Genomic DNA, 15674 nt, shown 5'->3' on the forward strand with positions numbered 1-15674 from the left:
GACAATGACCCCAAACACACAGCAAGGGCAACTAAGGAGTGGCTCCGTAAGAAGCATTTCAAGGTCCTGGAGTGGCCTAGCCAGTCTCCAGACCTGAACCCAATAGAAAGTCTATGGAGGGAGCTGAAACTCCGTGTTGCCCAGCGACCCAAAACCTGAAAGATCTGGAGAAGACCTGTGTGGAGGAGTGGGCCAAAATCCCTGCTGCAGTGTGTGCAAACCTGGTCAAGAACTACAGGAAACGTCTGACCTCTGTAATTGTAAACAAAGGTTTCTGTACCAAATATTAAGTTCTATTTTTCTATTGTATCAAATACTTATTTCATGCAATAAAATAGAAATTAATTATTCAAAAATCATACAATGTGATTTTCTGGATTTTTTTTTTTATATTCTGTCTCTCACAGTTGAGGTGTACCTACGATGAAAATGACAGATCTCTCCATTCTTTGTAAGTGGGAAAGCTTGAAAAATTGGCAGTGTATCAAATACTTATTTGCCCCACTCTAAATGTGCCCAAAGTTAAAGAAACACCAAATTTATTAGTTAAAATTCTTGCAATTAATTGAATGTAATGCACTTATTGCAGCATTTAGTTGAACATAACTAGTAGCTGTAGTCCTGGCTATTGTCATTCTTTTGTGGAATTGCAGACAATTAGCAACGTGAGCATATCCTTTACTATGCCAAGGAATGTCCTACAATTCCCATGAGTCATAACAGTCTTTTGTGTCATCTTTGTGTGAAGATGTAAATAGGAAGTGCTGGTATATGACAACAAAGGGTATGCATGCCGTGGGCCAGGCAGAGGTTGTAGTGCTTCTTCAGTGCCTCCCTGACGAGAAAACCATTCCCAAGGACGTCTTCAGCCACTTCGTCCAGCTGTACCGGGAGGCTCTCACAGGTAAACTGATACGCCTCTACCAGGGGGCCCGCTCTGGTAAACCGATCCAGACAAAATGAGAGCGAGGCCTACATAGATAAAAATAGACCGTTCTGCCAGGAGGCTCTTAAAGGTAAAATGAGGCTGCTGGCCCCGGTGGCATTGAGGATCCACTTCAGCAGAAATTGTTTTCCAGACACAATCCTCCTCTTGTCACCCAGCCTCTTTTTTAGGTCATTGGGTTCAGCCACAGAACAGTTCCCATGTCGTCTTATTCTGACAGCATTCCCTGTGAGCCTAATGTAGGATTTGTGCCAAAAGTGTGGAGGCCAATTCAGATGTGTTCAGTAAAATGTTTATTTGTCTGGCCAGGTTAAATGGCCATCAGGGTGCATAGTGGCTAATGCTCAGGAACGCTTGTGACTTTTTTTTTTTTTTTTTTGTTCTATTGGAGTGAAACATGAGCTGTTGCCATTTTAGTACTACAGTCTATGACAAGCTCGGTCAACAGTCAACATCCTAAATGAAATTGGACTTCATAAAGCAGCGGTCGCATTTAGCTCTGGTTCAGTAGGAATCCATGCAAATGGGAATTTCTAGATTTCAAAATTAGAATTTTCATTGGATGCAAGTTAGTCACTTGAATTTGACGTGTTGACCTTTTATGCCCACTAGAAATTCCACAGATGTTATTTCACAGATCTTTACATTCTATATAGGCAGCAACTTTTCACTAAATGCCAAAATGATCTAGAAAAATGTTGCAAAGCCAACAAAAATATACACTAATAACCATAAAAATTCTAAAGAAACATTGAAATAGGTAATTGGATGCAACCACCCTACTTGTGAATAAAATAGACCTAATTAACATTTAAGTCTGTCTATCATCTTGGATGTTTTTTATTGTAGATATTATTTGAGATTGTTTTCTATTGATACAGATTATTTGTCTTTTAAGTGATATACAAAGTAGATTTTTAATCCTATTTTATTGCTGCTTTTTGATGCAATAACTAAATACCCATTAGACTACAACAGTTTGGAACATATGCAATTTATTATTAATAACAACAACATTATTATTAGTATTTATGGCACTTATATGTCAGCAAAGTTGCTTAGACATTTAAATAGTTGCAAATTTATTTTCTTTTTATCTCATTTGAAATAACTTAAGCATGACCTTAAGCACAGTGGTAGAGATTGATCTAATCCCACACTTCCTTCTGTGCAGGAAATGTGTTAAGTCACCTGGGCCACTCCTTCTTCACTCAGAGCTTCCTGGGCAGCAAGGAGCATGGCGGTTTCCTCTACATTAGCCCCACCTTCCAGACCCTGCAGGACCTGCCGTTGCCTAACCCACCCTACCTCTTTGGCATCCTGGTGCAGAAGTGGGAGACCCCCTGGGCCAAGGTCTTTCCCATCCGTCTCATGCTCCGCCTAGGGGCGGAATACCGATGTGAGTTTGTGGTTTGATGTTGATTTTGAGGCCTTTGTAATGGTTTAGCTGTGTCGAACATTGGAAGATTTCTTGGTTCACATGGTGAGGTGTGCATTTGCAGAAAATAGAGAATGCAAGGCCTCTTTTTGATGCCTGTAGAAGAGCTTTTTAAGAAGAAACAATGCAGAAAATGTCGTTCTTACACAGTTTTTCTGCACTAATTCGTAAGCACGGCCTCCTGTGGAGATGGAATATATTAACAATGTATTTCCCGCTGAGCTTCTCAACTCATGAATCCTCTGCCATGACATGCAAGTGCACTGTGCACCATGTACATTCTAGTCTCATGTTTATGTGGGTGCATGAAAACTGGTTAGGCACACAGCCTCCCAATTTTTACATTACAGTCATTACAATTTATAATGGGGCCTTTCACTTATGTGGAGTGTGAAGGAGCTTATTGTGAGCTACTCATTTGAATAGCATGACTTGTTTTGGTGGCTTAGCATGTTCTTTTGCACTTGTTGCAGTCTACCCCTGCCCACTATTTAGCGTTCGCTTCAGAAAACCCCTTTTTGGAGAGACTGGTCATACCATTATGAACTTACTGGCAGTGAGTGTTTCACTTCTTCTTCTGCATTTAGTACATGCCTTAACCCATGTAAAGTCATTTATGGGCATCTGACTTTTCTCACATGTCTACAGGATTTCCGTAACTACCAGTACACCTTGCCAGTGGTGAAGGGGCTGGTGGTGGACATGGAAGTGAGGAAGACGTGCATCAAGATACCAAGCAACCGTTACAATGAGGTGAATAAAACTAGCACATGCCACAGAGAAGCTATTTGAATTTCTGTAGCATTAGTGTCAACACATTTCAAATAGAATGCATGTGAAGTGTATTTGAGATTTATATGGAACAGTGAGCATAGCAGATTGATGCCAATGGAACAAGTGAATTGGTCCCATGGAACAAGTGAAGCATTGACAACAGCTTGTGTATGGAGAGAGAATTGTGTCTTTATTACATGCGCGAAAATAAATTATCCGAGAGAAAAAAAAAAGTTTGAGAGAAAAGGTTTTCATACCAATAGCCTGAATATGAGTGCTATTTTTTAATGTTTAATCTTCAGTGATGCTGAACTTGCTAAGCCAGCTGTGTGTCATCATCTTACCCAAACATTGGAGTGTCCGTGCTCAACTAAACTAGCCATAAGGCAGAGGCAGTATCATGCAGGTGAACCGAGCAATGGTGTAATGATTCAGTTCGACTCCCAAGACAAGACGATGCTCACCCGACTGGCCAATAGGAACGTGGCCCCGCCCATGACACAATTCTCACAGTGAAAGCAAAATCTGACAAGAGAGCAAGAAATTGCATCGAGAGGAAAAAAAAACTTTTTTTTTTTTAGAGAAAATGATTTCACACTGATAGCAAAAAATATATATTTGAGAGTTTTTTCAAAGTATTTTGAGAGAGATTTTATTTCTCAGAAATAATGAAAAAAAATTCAAATGTATATTTTTTTATGTTCTATGAGAAAATACTTTCTCTCAAAACTTTTTTTAGTCTCAAATATTATTATTTTTTGCTATTGGTATGAAAACCTTTTCTCTCAAACTTTTTTTTTTCTCTCGGATAATTTATTTTCGCGCATGTAATAAAGACACAATTCTCTCTCCATACTTGTGTCCTTTTCTCACGTTGTTGAAGACTTTTGGTATTTAGCTTGTTTAAAAAGCATTTGACGGAGCAGAACTTGTTGTGGCAGACCTTTGACATAGACTGGATTATTTAAAGCCTTGAGTGTCTTTAGAAGCTGTCATTCACTCATCTAGGACTTATAAACCCTCAAAAACATAATTAAGTGTTAGGATTATGCATAACTTTGGAAAGTCATGACAAGCATTTCTTTCATCTTTCTTCTTTCTCAGCTCATGAAGGCAATGAATAAGTCCAACGAGCATGTGCTGGCAATGGGAGCGTGCTTCAATGAACGGGCAGATTCCCATCTTGTATGTGTTCAGAACGACGATGGGAACTATCAAACGCAGGCCATCAGTATTCATCACCAGCCTCGCAAAGGTGTGCCACCGATACTTGCATTTGCAAATCAAACCTTAAAGCCACACCCAAAGATTTGTACACTGTTGTTCAGATATTTTCAACATTGTATAATTGTGTATGTGACGAATAAAAAATCTTGAATCTTATCAGAGTATAATCAGCAGTGAAATGTAGGTCAGGTCCACTCCATGGACAGTGCAATTATATGGAATACAATTATATGGAATACAAACACAAAGAATATACATAAATATAAAAAATGAAGTAAAGAATAAAATACAAAATAAAATGTGCAAAAAAATAAATGTGCAGGACAGTATACTGTACACTTAATAAATAATAATATATGCAAGAAGAATGTGCAAACAGGTTATACAGGGTATTTACATAGCAGCAACACGAATTGTAGAAAATTATGAATAACCTGCTGCTTATTAGTGATTATTAAATGGAGTCATGTTGATGTTATGAGACATCTGGCCTGAGGGAAGAAGCTCCTCCTAAGTCTCTCAGTTTTTGCCATCAGGCTACGGAAGTGCTTACCAGATGGCAGCAAAATGAAGAGACTGTTACCAGGGTGATTGGAGTCCTTGATGATTTTAATAGCTCTGCTTTTGCAGCGTTTGAGGTAGATGTCCTGCAGAGAGGGGAGAGCAGACCCTGAGATGCGCTCAGCTAAGCACGCAACTCTCTGTAGTGCTTTGCAGTCCTGATTTGAGTTTCCATACCACACTGAGTCAATTGATTAAGAAATGTTTCTTGAGCATCTTGGAATGATTTCTAAAGGAAATCATGTGACACTGAAGACTGGAGTAATGGCTGATGAAAATTTAGCTTTAGCATCACAGGAATGAATTACAGTTTTAAAATATATTAAAATAGTCAACAGTTGTGTAAATTGTGAGAATATTTCACAATCATTCTGTTTTACTGTTTTTGTGATCAAATAAATGGTTAGCATAAGAGACTCAGTTCAAAACAATTACCTGCCTCCAAACTTTTGAATGATAATATATGAATTGTTTTTTTTTTTTTTTTCTGTGTATGTTATTTTTGGACTATCCCTTTAAAGACAAAATTTATCTTCCAGTCTTCTGTTTTATTCTATTGCACTCTAAAGATGTTTCAGCAAAATGCAATTCGGGGTAGTAAATGCCACTTATCCAAAAGTGAATGAGTAATTTGGCATGAGGAAAGTAAGTTTTTGATTGTATTATTTCATTTATCCCTCTTTTAGTGACTGGGTCCTCCTTCTTTGTGTTCAGCGGGGCTTTAAAGTCTTCATCGGGCTACTTGGCTAAGACCAGCATTGTGGAAGGTACAGCAGAAGACATTTGCAGCCTCTTTCTCTGTATGTAGGACATCTGATCCCTCTGGAACAATGACTAAACTGGACATAATCTCTCCGTTAATGTTTTTGACCAAAGTCACAGTCGGGCAGAATTGTACTTTTCTTTTCTTTTTTACCAAGTCATTCTAATTTAAAGTGCTTTCTTCTTACAACTGTAAAATATTCTGCAGATCTGAATATGTGTGGTAGTAATGCTGAATGCTTATGTCTCAGATGGCGTGATGGTGCAGATTACAGCTGAAACGATGGAGGCCTTACGGCAAGCCCTGAGAGAGATGAAAGATTTCAGTATTGCCTGTGGGAAAGCTGATCAGGAGGAGAACCAGGAGCACGTCCATATCCAGTGGGTTGATGATGACCACAATGTCAACAAGGGGTAAGTAGACTGCTAAAACTGACACTTTTACATGATGAGTTCACTGACACCTTTGCCAAAAAAAATTACGTTTTAGAGCATTCGCATCAAAAAATTATCCCGGCTGATTTAATAGTGTGCGCTGCTGAGGTCTTAATCAAATGCACATCATGTACAGCTGTTAGCAGTAAATACAGGCTGCAAACTCCAAAAGATTCATGTAGCTCCCATATTCCCTGTTATTTACTTTTAATGATATTATACTGTATACATACAAAGGTACATTTTAATTTACCAAAATGTAATTATTTACCATATTGTTATTTATGTTTTTGAATGCTGTATATCTTTGGTTCTGTCATGATTCTCTGTTATGCCTGATGAACCATTTGTTGGTTTAGAAAGACGTCATTCTAGCATTGACATGGATAGGCTACAGTGGTTAGAGTCAGGGTGTGTGTGTGTATATGTGTATATACATGCATACATGCATACATACATACATACATACATACATACATACATACATACATACATACATACACACACACACACACTTTTATATATATATATATATATATATGTGTATATATGATATGAAGAGTTCATATGCAAAACCCTCTAATTCCATCAGACTTCTTTTCTTTTAAATTAGCGTTTTTTTTTTTTTCAGGCTCTTATGATACGGTTCAGTATTTTCATTTTAAAGGTAATGATAAGGTAATTAGTTAGTTGGTGAATAAAATAACAAAAATGTCACTTTAGACAATCCATTGGTCTTTAACAAGTTAGATTTTCTTTTGCGTCAAAACCAGCTAAATCCACTTGTGCTTTTTTGGCAAAAACCTCTAAATCCACCTCTTTGGGACGCAACTAGAAACCCTGTCTGAATACAGGCAAAAATCCCCCCAAAATATAAAAATGAAAACCAAAAAAAAAAGATTCACACAGTATAACCACAATGGCACAAAATGGCAGCATATTTATTTTAACAACAATAAACAGATGTTACACAAACAACCCAATATTAAAAATGCATTAAAAATACATCTGGCATAACATCCATATGAGACAGAAGAATGGCATCTTGTTTGACTTTGTCGTTGGTGAAATAGAGCTGTTGTTTGATGTATAATAACTCCCCTTTTGATTCCTTCAAAGTAACGGTACTGCACGAAAAACTGTTATGAATGCATGTTACACTCGCGACCGAGCCATTTCCACTGTATCTACAGTTTTGAGGTAAATAACGTTTTCTTCTGCTATTCAATGTCAGACAGGCTCATCCATTTCATCGTACTCCATCTTTTATGTTAAAAATTTGAATCTGAATCTTTAAACGATCTCCACAGAAAAACCGGCTCCTCACTGTGCCGCTGTTGAAACCGCTCAAAATCATATGATTCGATTCGCGCCTTCTGATTGGTTCTCGGAACATATCTGCTTTTGCTGCCAAAGGGAAGTGGCGTCTAGAGGCTTTTGCCAACAAACCGATATTTCTGTATGGGCTGACGCTGGTATTTAGAGGATTTGAAGCAAAAATATTTGTTGAACGTGTACTATGCGAGTCCGTATCCAGATCAGATGGTGGATCAGCACCCAGAGATGACCTCTACAGCCCTGAACGTCAGCGGAGACCAGGACACCTAGATGAGCACCAGAGACAGATCCCCAGTGAGGACCCCGCCACTTAGACAGCCATCGGGAAAAGACCACTGGAACCAGTTGAGCCCTTACAATCTGACTTTGCTGCAGTTGGCATTGAACTGCTGGTTCGTTTGGCCAGAGGAGAACTGGCCCCCTGACTGAGCCTGGTTTCTCCCAAGGTTTTTTCCTCCATTCTGTCACCGATGGAGTTTTGGATTCCTTGCTTAGTTGGGGACACTTCATTTCCAGCGATATCGTCGACCTGATTGCAAAGACACTATTTAAACTGAACTGAGCTGGATGATGACATCACTGAATTAAATAATGAAATGCCTTTAACTGAAAATCTTTTTTTAATCTTTTCATTTTACATTATTGATGCACTATTTTCCTTTTTTGATATTGTGCAGTTGCTTTGACACAATTTACATTGTTAAAAGCGCTATATAAATAAAGGTGACTTGATTTGACACAGCACGCACAAAGGGGTTGGCGCGTGCTGTAGCCATATCAGATCGTGAAAGAAATGTTCATGTCGTGGTCAGTTAAGGCACGAAGTTTCCAAAAAGGCGATTAAAGCTCCCGTAAAACTGTACATGCATGCGTTGGTTATGCATGTCTCTGAAATGTTTTTTTTTCCTGGAGCAGCCCAGCACGGTCTCCCTCATCTAACACACCCGATTCAACTCGTCAGCTCATTAGTAGGGACTTTAAGACTTGAAATGGGTCAGAAAAGGTAAAGAAAGTTGAGAGAAAATGCAATGCGTGTCAGATTCCCGTCACGTTCAGCAGCGGCAGCTCTTGAAGAAATGGCAGCCAAAACAACCTAATAACCAGCTGCTGTGATGTCTGTTCATCAACGAAAAAAAGAAAAAGGAAATCAATAACTTTTATAGCTTTAGAGATTCATCTGTATTTAGATTAGCATTTAGTGTTTGATAACTATTCAATTGCTGTATATTTCTGCTGAGGGGCACAGCCTTGCTAAATATGACGTTGATTATGTGAATGTTGTGTTCACTTAAATTAGAAGTTATTTTTAAAGTCTAATAAATGTTAAAATTGATAGCTCTTAATTATAATGAAATGTTGAATGGCTATAGTCAATGGTTAAATATTAGGGGGGAATTTTTATAGGGAAATCCGTATTAATTGGTATCAGTGATACTAGACTTCAGTCATAAAAAAGATGCCATTAAACAAATATTAAAGATATAGTGTCTTTGTTGTTTGTACATTAATTTGAAGAGTGGATGCTAAATTATTGCAATATAAAAGTATATTTAAAAATTTGAATGCTAGGTGGGAATTTCAGAAAAAATGTGCGATTTAATTAGTAAATATTCTTAATCTCTCTCTCTCTATCTATATCTATGTATATATAAAATATATTTATGCAACTTCAGGTTTTCCTTTGTCTTTGGAGTGTTACAAGCTGTTCGTGCATTTATTAAATCCATAAAGTCGCAAAGATTAAAGTCTCAAACCGTTTTGATAATATCTGCTCAGGCCAGAGCCCTTGAGTTTGGCATTTTGACAGCCACAGTCTAATAGATTACCCCCTATATTCAATATGAAACAATAATAAAAAAAAAAATGGTGACCATAATCATGCTGAGGATGTGTAGTTTTAAAAGTGTTCAGATTATGTCGACTCGGTGCGATCGCATCTCTGGACCGGAGCCAAAGTCCGGATCAGACTGTGCGCGCTGCTGCGGTTCGTGTGACACAACGTGAAACCAGACCTCATTTACCCCAATCGAAAGCATATTTACACTCTCAATCACTCCCTATCGCCTACATTGTGCACTACGTGCCATTCACTGCACAGAAAATACTAACACTGTAACAAGTGACCGATCTCAGCCACAGCTTCTGCGTCTATTTATAGGGTAGGGGGCGGGCACTTCGGATTCTAGAGCGCATTCGATTGGTCAGAAACTTTGACGAGCAGCTGAAGTGCAGGGTGATGTCATAAAAATCGTTGATCCATTTTGCGGAAGTGAGGGACTAAGTTTTGAATGCTTATATTTTCTAAAAGAATTTTGTCATTGTTTTGGAGTAGACTAGCTTATAGGTAAACTTCAGGCTAACATAATCATACTAAAAAACAAAAAACTTCAATCTTGATTTCATGGGGACTTTAAAGGAGCACTCCACTTTTTTTGGAAATAGGCTCATGCAAATAACAAAGCACACCGCACTTTTTAGAACAATGAGCTTTGTAAAAATCGATGCATTTCAGAAAGGCGGGGCAGAGAGGAGCTACAATAATGTATGATATGTGGGAAATGTATTTTATGAATCTTGTGCAGACATCTGTTGATTTATCGTGACAAACATCATTCTTTTCATAATTCGTGCACTTTTCTTATTTTCAGTGTGATCAGCCCCATTGATGGAAAATCCATGGAGTCCGTCACCAGCGTTAAGATCTTCCATGGCTCGGAGTATAAAGCCAATGGGAAAGTCATCCGTTGGACAGAGGTATTCAACATTGATTCTTTATTCATCTTCATTTAACCTTATGAACTCTTATAATGACATTTAAATCTGTAGGACTTTCTTTCTTCTGTCGAACACAAAAGAAGATATTCAGAAAATTTTTTTTTTTTTTTTTTTTTGTCCATACAGTGAAATTCAGTGGGATCCAGTGTAGATTTGGACTAATATGAAGAACATCTTTGTCTCAAATAATATAATTCTACTTTTTACTCTATATATTAAATATTGTGTCGTTTCTTAGGTATTCTTCCTGCGGAGCGAGGACCAGACCAATGGCCTAAGCGATCCTGCGGACCACAGCCGACTCGCTGAGAATGTGTCAAGGGCTTTCTGCATGGCCCTGTGCCCTCACCTCAAACTTCTCAAAGAGGACGGCATGGCCAAACTGGGCTTGCGGGTGACGTTGGACTCGGATCAGGTGACAATGACAAGCTCCATTTCTCCATTTAAATGTTGCTTTTAGTCTGAAGGAGTCATCTTTCCTTGACTCAAAGCGGAATAGTTAAGAAATTAAAATTTGCTGAAAATGAACTCGTCAGGCTATCTAAGATGTGACTATTCTTCATCAGAACAGATATGGAGAAATGGACCAATTGATCCTCTATGGTGAACGGGTGCCGTCAGAATGAGAGAATTAACAAATGATAAAAAAAAAATCACAATTTTGTGAATTGTGGCATGGAAAGCTACATATAAATAAAAGCTACATTTAATGGATCTATCATTAACACATTAGTAACTTCAAACCATTGTTTCCGGCTAAAAAAACAGAGCCCTCTATCTATAATACTGCTTTCTCCAGTGACAAGGTTGTCTTGTCTGAATCAGAAGAGAAATATGCACACAAGCACTGTTTAGTAATGAAAACAGTTCAAAACTGTGCTAAAGAAATATGTCAGTGGATTTTGGTAAACTATGCCTGTAAGATCAGAATCCTACCGACTTTAAAGAACTTGAGCAGTTAACAAGTTAGCAGGCAGACAACAAAAATGCAGCACTTCATTTGAAGCATTAGTCGACTAATCGTACGTTTATTAATAATCCATTTAAATCATAATAGGCCTAATGAACCTTTAATTGCCTACATTGCCTAATAAGCGCTAATAGTTAAAGCTTATCACGACACACTGGCATATGAATGTGTCAGGGAAAAACAGTAAGGAGGCTGCATTCAAATTTTAATAATTCATTGATAAACTAGTGCTTTTTTGTTTTCGGTTTAAGAGATGAGGTGGGCGACACGGACTCATTATCTCCGCAGTAGTGGGGTTGGCCACCCCACTCACAACTGCAGTTTCTGTCACTTTTTCTCTTGACAAGAAGTAGGGATGCACCGATACCACTTTTTCCAGTACTCACCCGATACCGATACTTTTATTTTTGGTACTTGCCGATACCGAGTACCGATACTGATATTTTCATTGTATTTGTACATTTTTAAAATATTGGGTACAGAAACCATAAGAGTATGTATAATGTTAATTGGTTAACTTCATTTATCAAATAAATAGTCAAACCAAAATTTATTCAGACACCTTTAAAATTTCTCACATTATCACGGTTTATTCGCTATAGTTTAGAAAATGGTAATAAAATATGACAAGAACTCAAAGTAAAACTGTGTCTGAACAAATTCAGCTTGATAATGTCAGATAACTTTGATGGAAAGGTACATAATGGATTATAATCAACCAAAAATGATTCGGACAGCTGTTAGTATGACAATATTTACACAACTATCAATACTCTGTCGGGCCACCCTTAGCCTTAATGACAGCCTGTAGTCTCCTGGGCATGCTGTAAACCAGGTTCATGCAAACTTGAACTTCAGTTTTTTTTTTTTTTTTCCCAGACTTGTTCGGAATAATTTTTTTTCCCAAATTTGTATCAATTTTACTGGTAGTCCACTGTATGAAGAATTTTTGGTTATAATATGTCACAGTTTATTTTGATTTGACTATATCTCCGGTTATTTTCACACTTAATTATGCCCATTAAAATGTATTTTACAAGTTTTTGTTACTTTCACTGTTCATTTTTTTGCTCTATGGTACATCATCTTTAATTTAATAGCATTAGAGCTGCTCCATTGCAGCGGCTCAGTACTGTAATTACGCATTTTGCTGTAATAATGCAGGGAACCACTCGTTATAAATCTAACTGTGATATTTTCAGAAATAAAAGTTGCTTTTTTTCATCTGAAACATGCTGCAGTTTATATTCCAAAGCCACTCATATAATGCATAATCACTCATGAAGCAAGCTCAATCCACTCAGCGTGCTTTGCTTAGCCCATCAGCTCGCGCACATCAGCTATACAGGCGTCAATACTGAATGTTTAACATTAATTTCATTGCATGCATATACTTCATAGACATCCTTAATCTCTAATAACTCCATTCTGCTGTCTGTTGTTCTGTTGTCTGTATTTCTTTGTTTGAATATGGCACTTATCACATGCTGTGTGGTATCGGTGTTTGGTATCGGGGCATTTTAACGAGTACGAGTACAGGAGCTCCGTATCGGGCCCAGTACCAGTATCGGTATCGGTGCATCCCTAACAAGAAGTGCATTTATTCAGTCGCAGAACGTCTTTACAAGCACATCAAACAGGAGACATTTCAGACGCGCGCTCCCCTTCACTTTGCCGCAGGTGCGAGTCAAACGAGCGTGGAATAGGTAGTGTGCTTGCAGCGCGTGCTAAATTACACGGCGTGCGCTGTAGCCGGTATCGTTTCATACCAGAGCGTGAAATAAACTGTGCATGCAATGTTGTGGTCAAGTCTAATAAATGTTAAAATTGATATCTCTGTTATACTGTAATGTTGATTGGCTATAGTCAATAGGTAAATATGGGGGGGGGGCAGTTTTATAGAGAAATCAGTATTGTATCAGTGATACTGGCCTTCAGTCATTAAAAAAAAAAATGCCATAAAACAAATATTAAAAAATATACTGTCTTTATGTTGTTTGTACATTCATTTGAAGATTGAATGTGAAATTATTGCAATATAAAAGTATATTTAAAAACTTTAATGTTAGGTGGGATCAATCGCGATTAATTTCAGAAACGTGAGATTTAATTATTTTTTTAGACGGCACAAAAAAAAAAAAAAAAAAAAAAAAAAAAAAAAAAAAATATATATATATATTTTTTTTTTTTTTTTTTTTTTTTGTCTGTAAGCATACGCAGAGTTTCATGCTCAACTTCAGAGACTGAGACGGCAGAAAGCGCATCCTGTTTGCTTTACAAAGTGCAATGTTTTGTTGTTATTGTAAGTGCACACAAATAAACCTAGTCTTTACAGATTTGTATTAATCTTATTTATTCCATGGTCTGTCTGAATACTCGTTTCTGATTGGCTGGCAGGTGTTGATTTAAATTCGTTTAACTGCACAGGTAGTTCCAGGTCAGTTTAATCACCGTTCCATATTAATGCGCTGCTTTAATTGATGCACACTAACCAACACGCATCACTCGCGCGCGCGCACACACACACACACACACACAGAGAGAGAGAGAGGTCGGAGATCGCAGATTGTGCTGCACACACACAAACTTGTCAACGCTTCCCTGTGATTTTTATTACTAAAATAAAAGATAGATACTAGATCGCTACATTATATTCCCCAGCAACGAGGTGATAAAATCGCTGTTTTTGAAGTAATTGTTTGTAGAGAGAGACGCGCAGGTACACACAACTGTCATCTCTCTTAATCGACAATTAATTGAAATGCATGCTATAATTCATTCAAATAAATGTGGTCTTACAGCACTATTTTTATATTTAAATAATTAATATAATTAAACCATAATTAAAATTATTTCTATATTATATATATATTCAAAAGACTACAAAAGCGATCCCAGTTCTGCATAAACCGTAGTGCAGTGCAGACTAAAAATGTAGCGGGATATTTGTGTCTATGGTTTGCTGGGCAATGCCGTCTTTGATTGGCCATCAAGAGCAGACTGCAGCCAATGGAAATGCTTCTCTATTGCTGCACATGCTGCTCCTCACAGCACAGATCGTGAAAGCAGACTGCAGTTTGTCATTCATTGTAACAAACAAAGTGTAGAAATAATAGATTCAGTTTGCAGTGTAGAGAGCGTCATTCACTAAAATAGTAGTTCGCGATGAACTTAATGATTATAAAGAGTTTGCAAATGTGAAATTTAATTAATACAACAGACTTATACATTATTGATTTTATTCAAAAGTTAATATAAAGCGACTTACATTTTAGGAACACTTGTCTGATCTGTTCAGAACTATTTTGTTGATGAAATAAAGTCACAGCTGAGCCACTGCGCATCTCCAAGCAAACAGCGCTGTTTCAATTACGAATGAATCTTTGTTTTTGAACAAATCTAGTGAGTCGATGATTCTATGATCCATTCATAAAGAGAGTCACTTGCTTCATTCCTTAATGAATCAGCAGTTTGAACGAATCGATTAGATGAATGATTCAGTGACAGACAGTGACTTGCTGCCACCTACTGGGAGTTTCATTTTTAAAGTATAAATTTTAATTGTTTAATGTTTCTGTATTCAATCTCATAACATTGTTTTTCTTAAATGTATTAATGCCACCTCTGAGTCTTGTTAAAAAGTCTGTAAATATTCCACATTTGGGCTCTTCTGTTCCGTGCAAAGATTATTGTTGATGCTGATTTCAGGTCTTCCTGATTGTATCTTATTATTTTAAATTAATTTATTGTTTAATAATTTATTTATTTTTTACAAAAAGTTAATAAATCAAATTTTGGCACAACATATGACATACATATAATAAAGATAAAAATGGCATTACAAAGGTTAAAAAAATACTTTGAGTCAAACATCATCTTATGTTTAAGTTTAATTTCTGTCATTGATCAGAAGGTGTTCCTAATTTCTTTATTTATTTTTTTAAGTAGAAGCACTAGTGCTCCTGAAAAGAAACGTAAGTGTAGAGTTCTTAAGAATGTAATGTTACCTTTTAAAACTAATTGAAAAGGTTTTTGCAAAGTGTAAACTATTAAATATAATCTACAAATCATGCAATACTATACCGCTAAATAAGACGTGTTTTGAGGGCTTAGCTAATCAGGCCAATGAGAGACAATCATTCTAATATTTTATGAAATCATTAGTTCATTTCACTAATCAATGTTTTTTTGTTTGTTTTTTATTAAACACAAAAGGTCATTAATAATAATTATATTATAAGATGCACAAATTCAAACACAACGCATCTTTAATTTGGGCAGAATTGCAGGTGCCTGTCTTAATGTACAAGAAGGTTTAGAGAAAATATGACATAAGTTCTTAATAAATGTTTTCATAGATTATAAATGTTTTTATGATAAAATACATCCGAAAGGTAATCTAAAATTATCGTTTTTAACCCCCCTCCCTCCAAGTTAGAGTCCCCCCA

At 37.0% G+C, this 15674-nt stretch overlaps 1 protein-coding gene across 4 annotated transcripts in view; it reads left to right on the plus strand.

Moving 5' to 3' along the window:
• LOC306846368 (zinc finger FYVE domain-containing protein 9-like) overlaps nt 1-15674 on the plus strand; it is a 43360-nt gene that overhangs the window by 24087 nt on the left and 3599 nt on the right. For 3 of the 4 annotated variants that reach the window (XR_013782061.1, XR_013782062.1, XM_079379695.1), the window contains exons 10-18: nt 749-904; nt 2121-2345; nt 2858-2940; nt 3033-3137; nt 4263-4413; nt 5633-5713; nt 5960-6122; nt 10130-10235; nt 10495-10671. Coding sequence is in view for 2 of the 4 variants with exons in the window: in XM_079379695.1 (XP_079235821.1) it covers nt 749-904; nt 2121-2345; nt 2858-2940; nt 3033-3137; nt 4263-4413; nt 5633-5713; nt 5960-6122; nt 10130-10235; nt 10495-10671 (1247 nt within the window). In the remaining 2 variants the exon portion in view is untranslated. Of the gene's footprint in view, nt 1-748; nt 905-2120; nt 2346-2857; nt 2941-3032; nt 3138-4262; nt 4414-4921; nt 4987-5632; nt 5714-5959; nt 6123-10129; nt 10236-10494; nt 10672-15674 lie in introns of those variants that run through there. The other variant, XM_079379696.1, reaches the window with a different exon arrangement.

The sequence above is a fragment of the Barbus barbus genome, assembly GCF_936440315.1.
Source record: "Barbus barbus genome assembly, chromosome: 26".
Taxonomy (NCBI): Eukaryota; Metazoa; Chordata; class Actinopteri; order Cypriniformes; family Cyprinidae; genus Barbus; species Barbus barbus.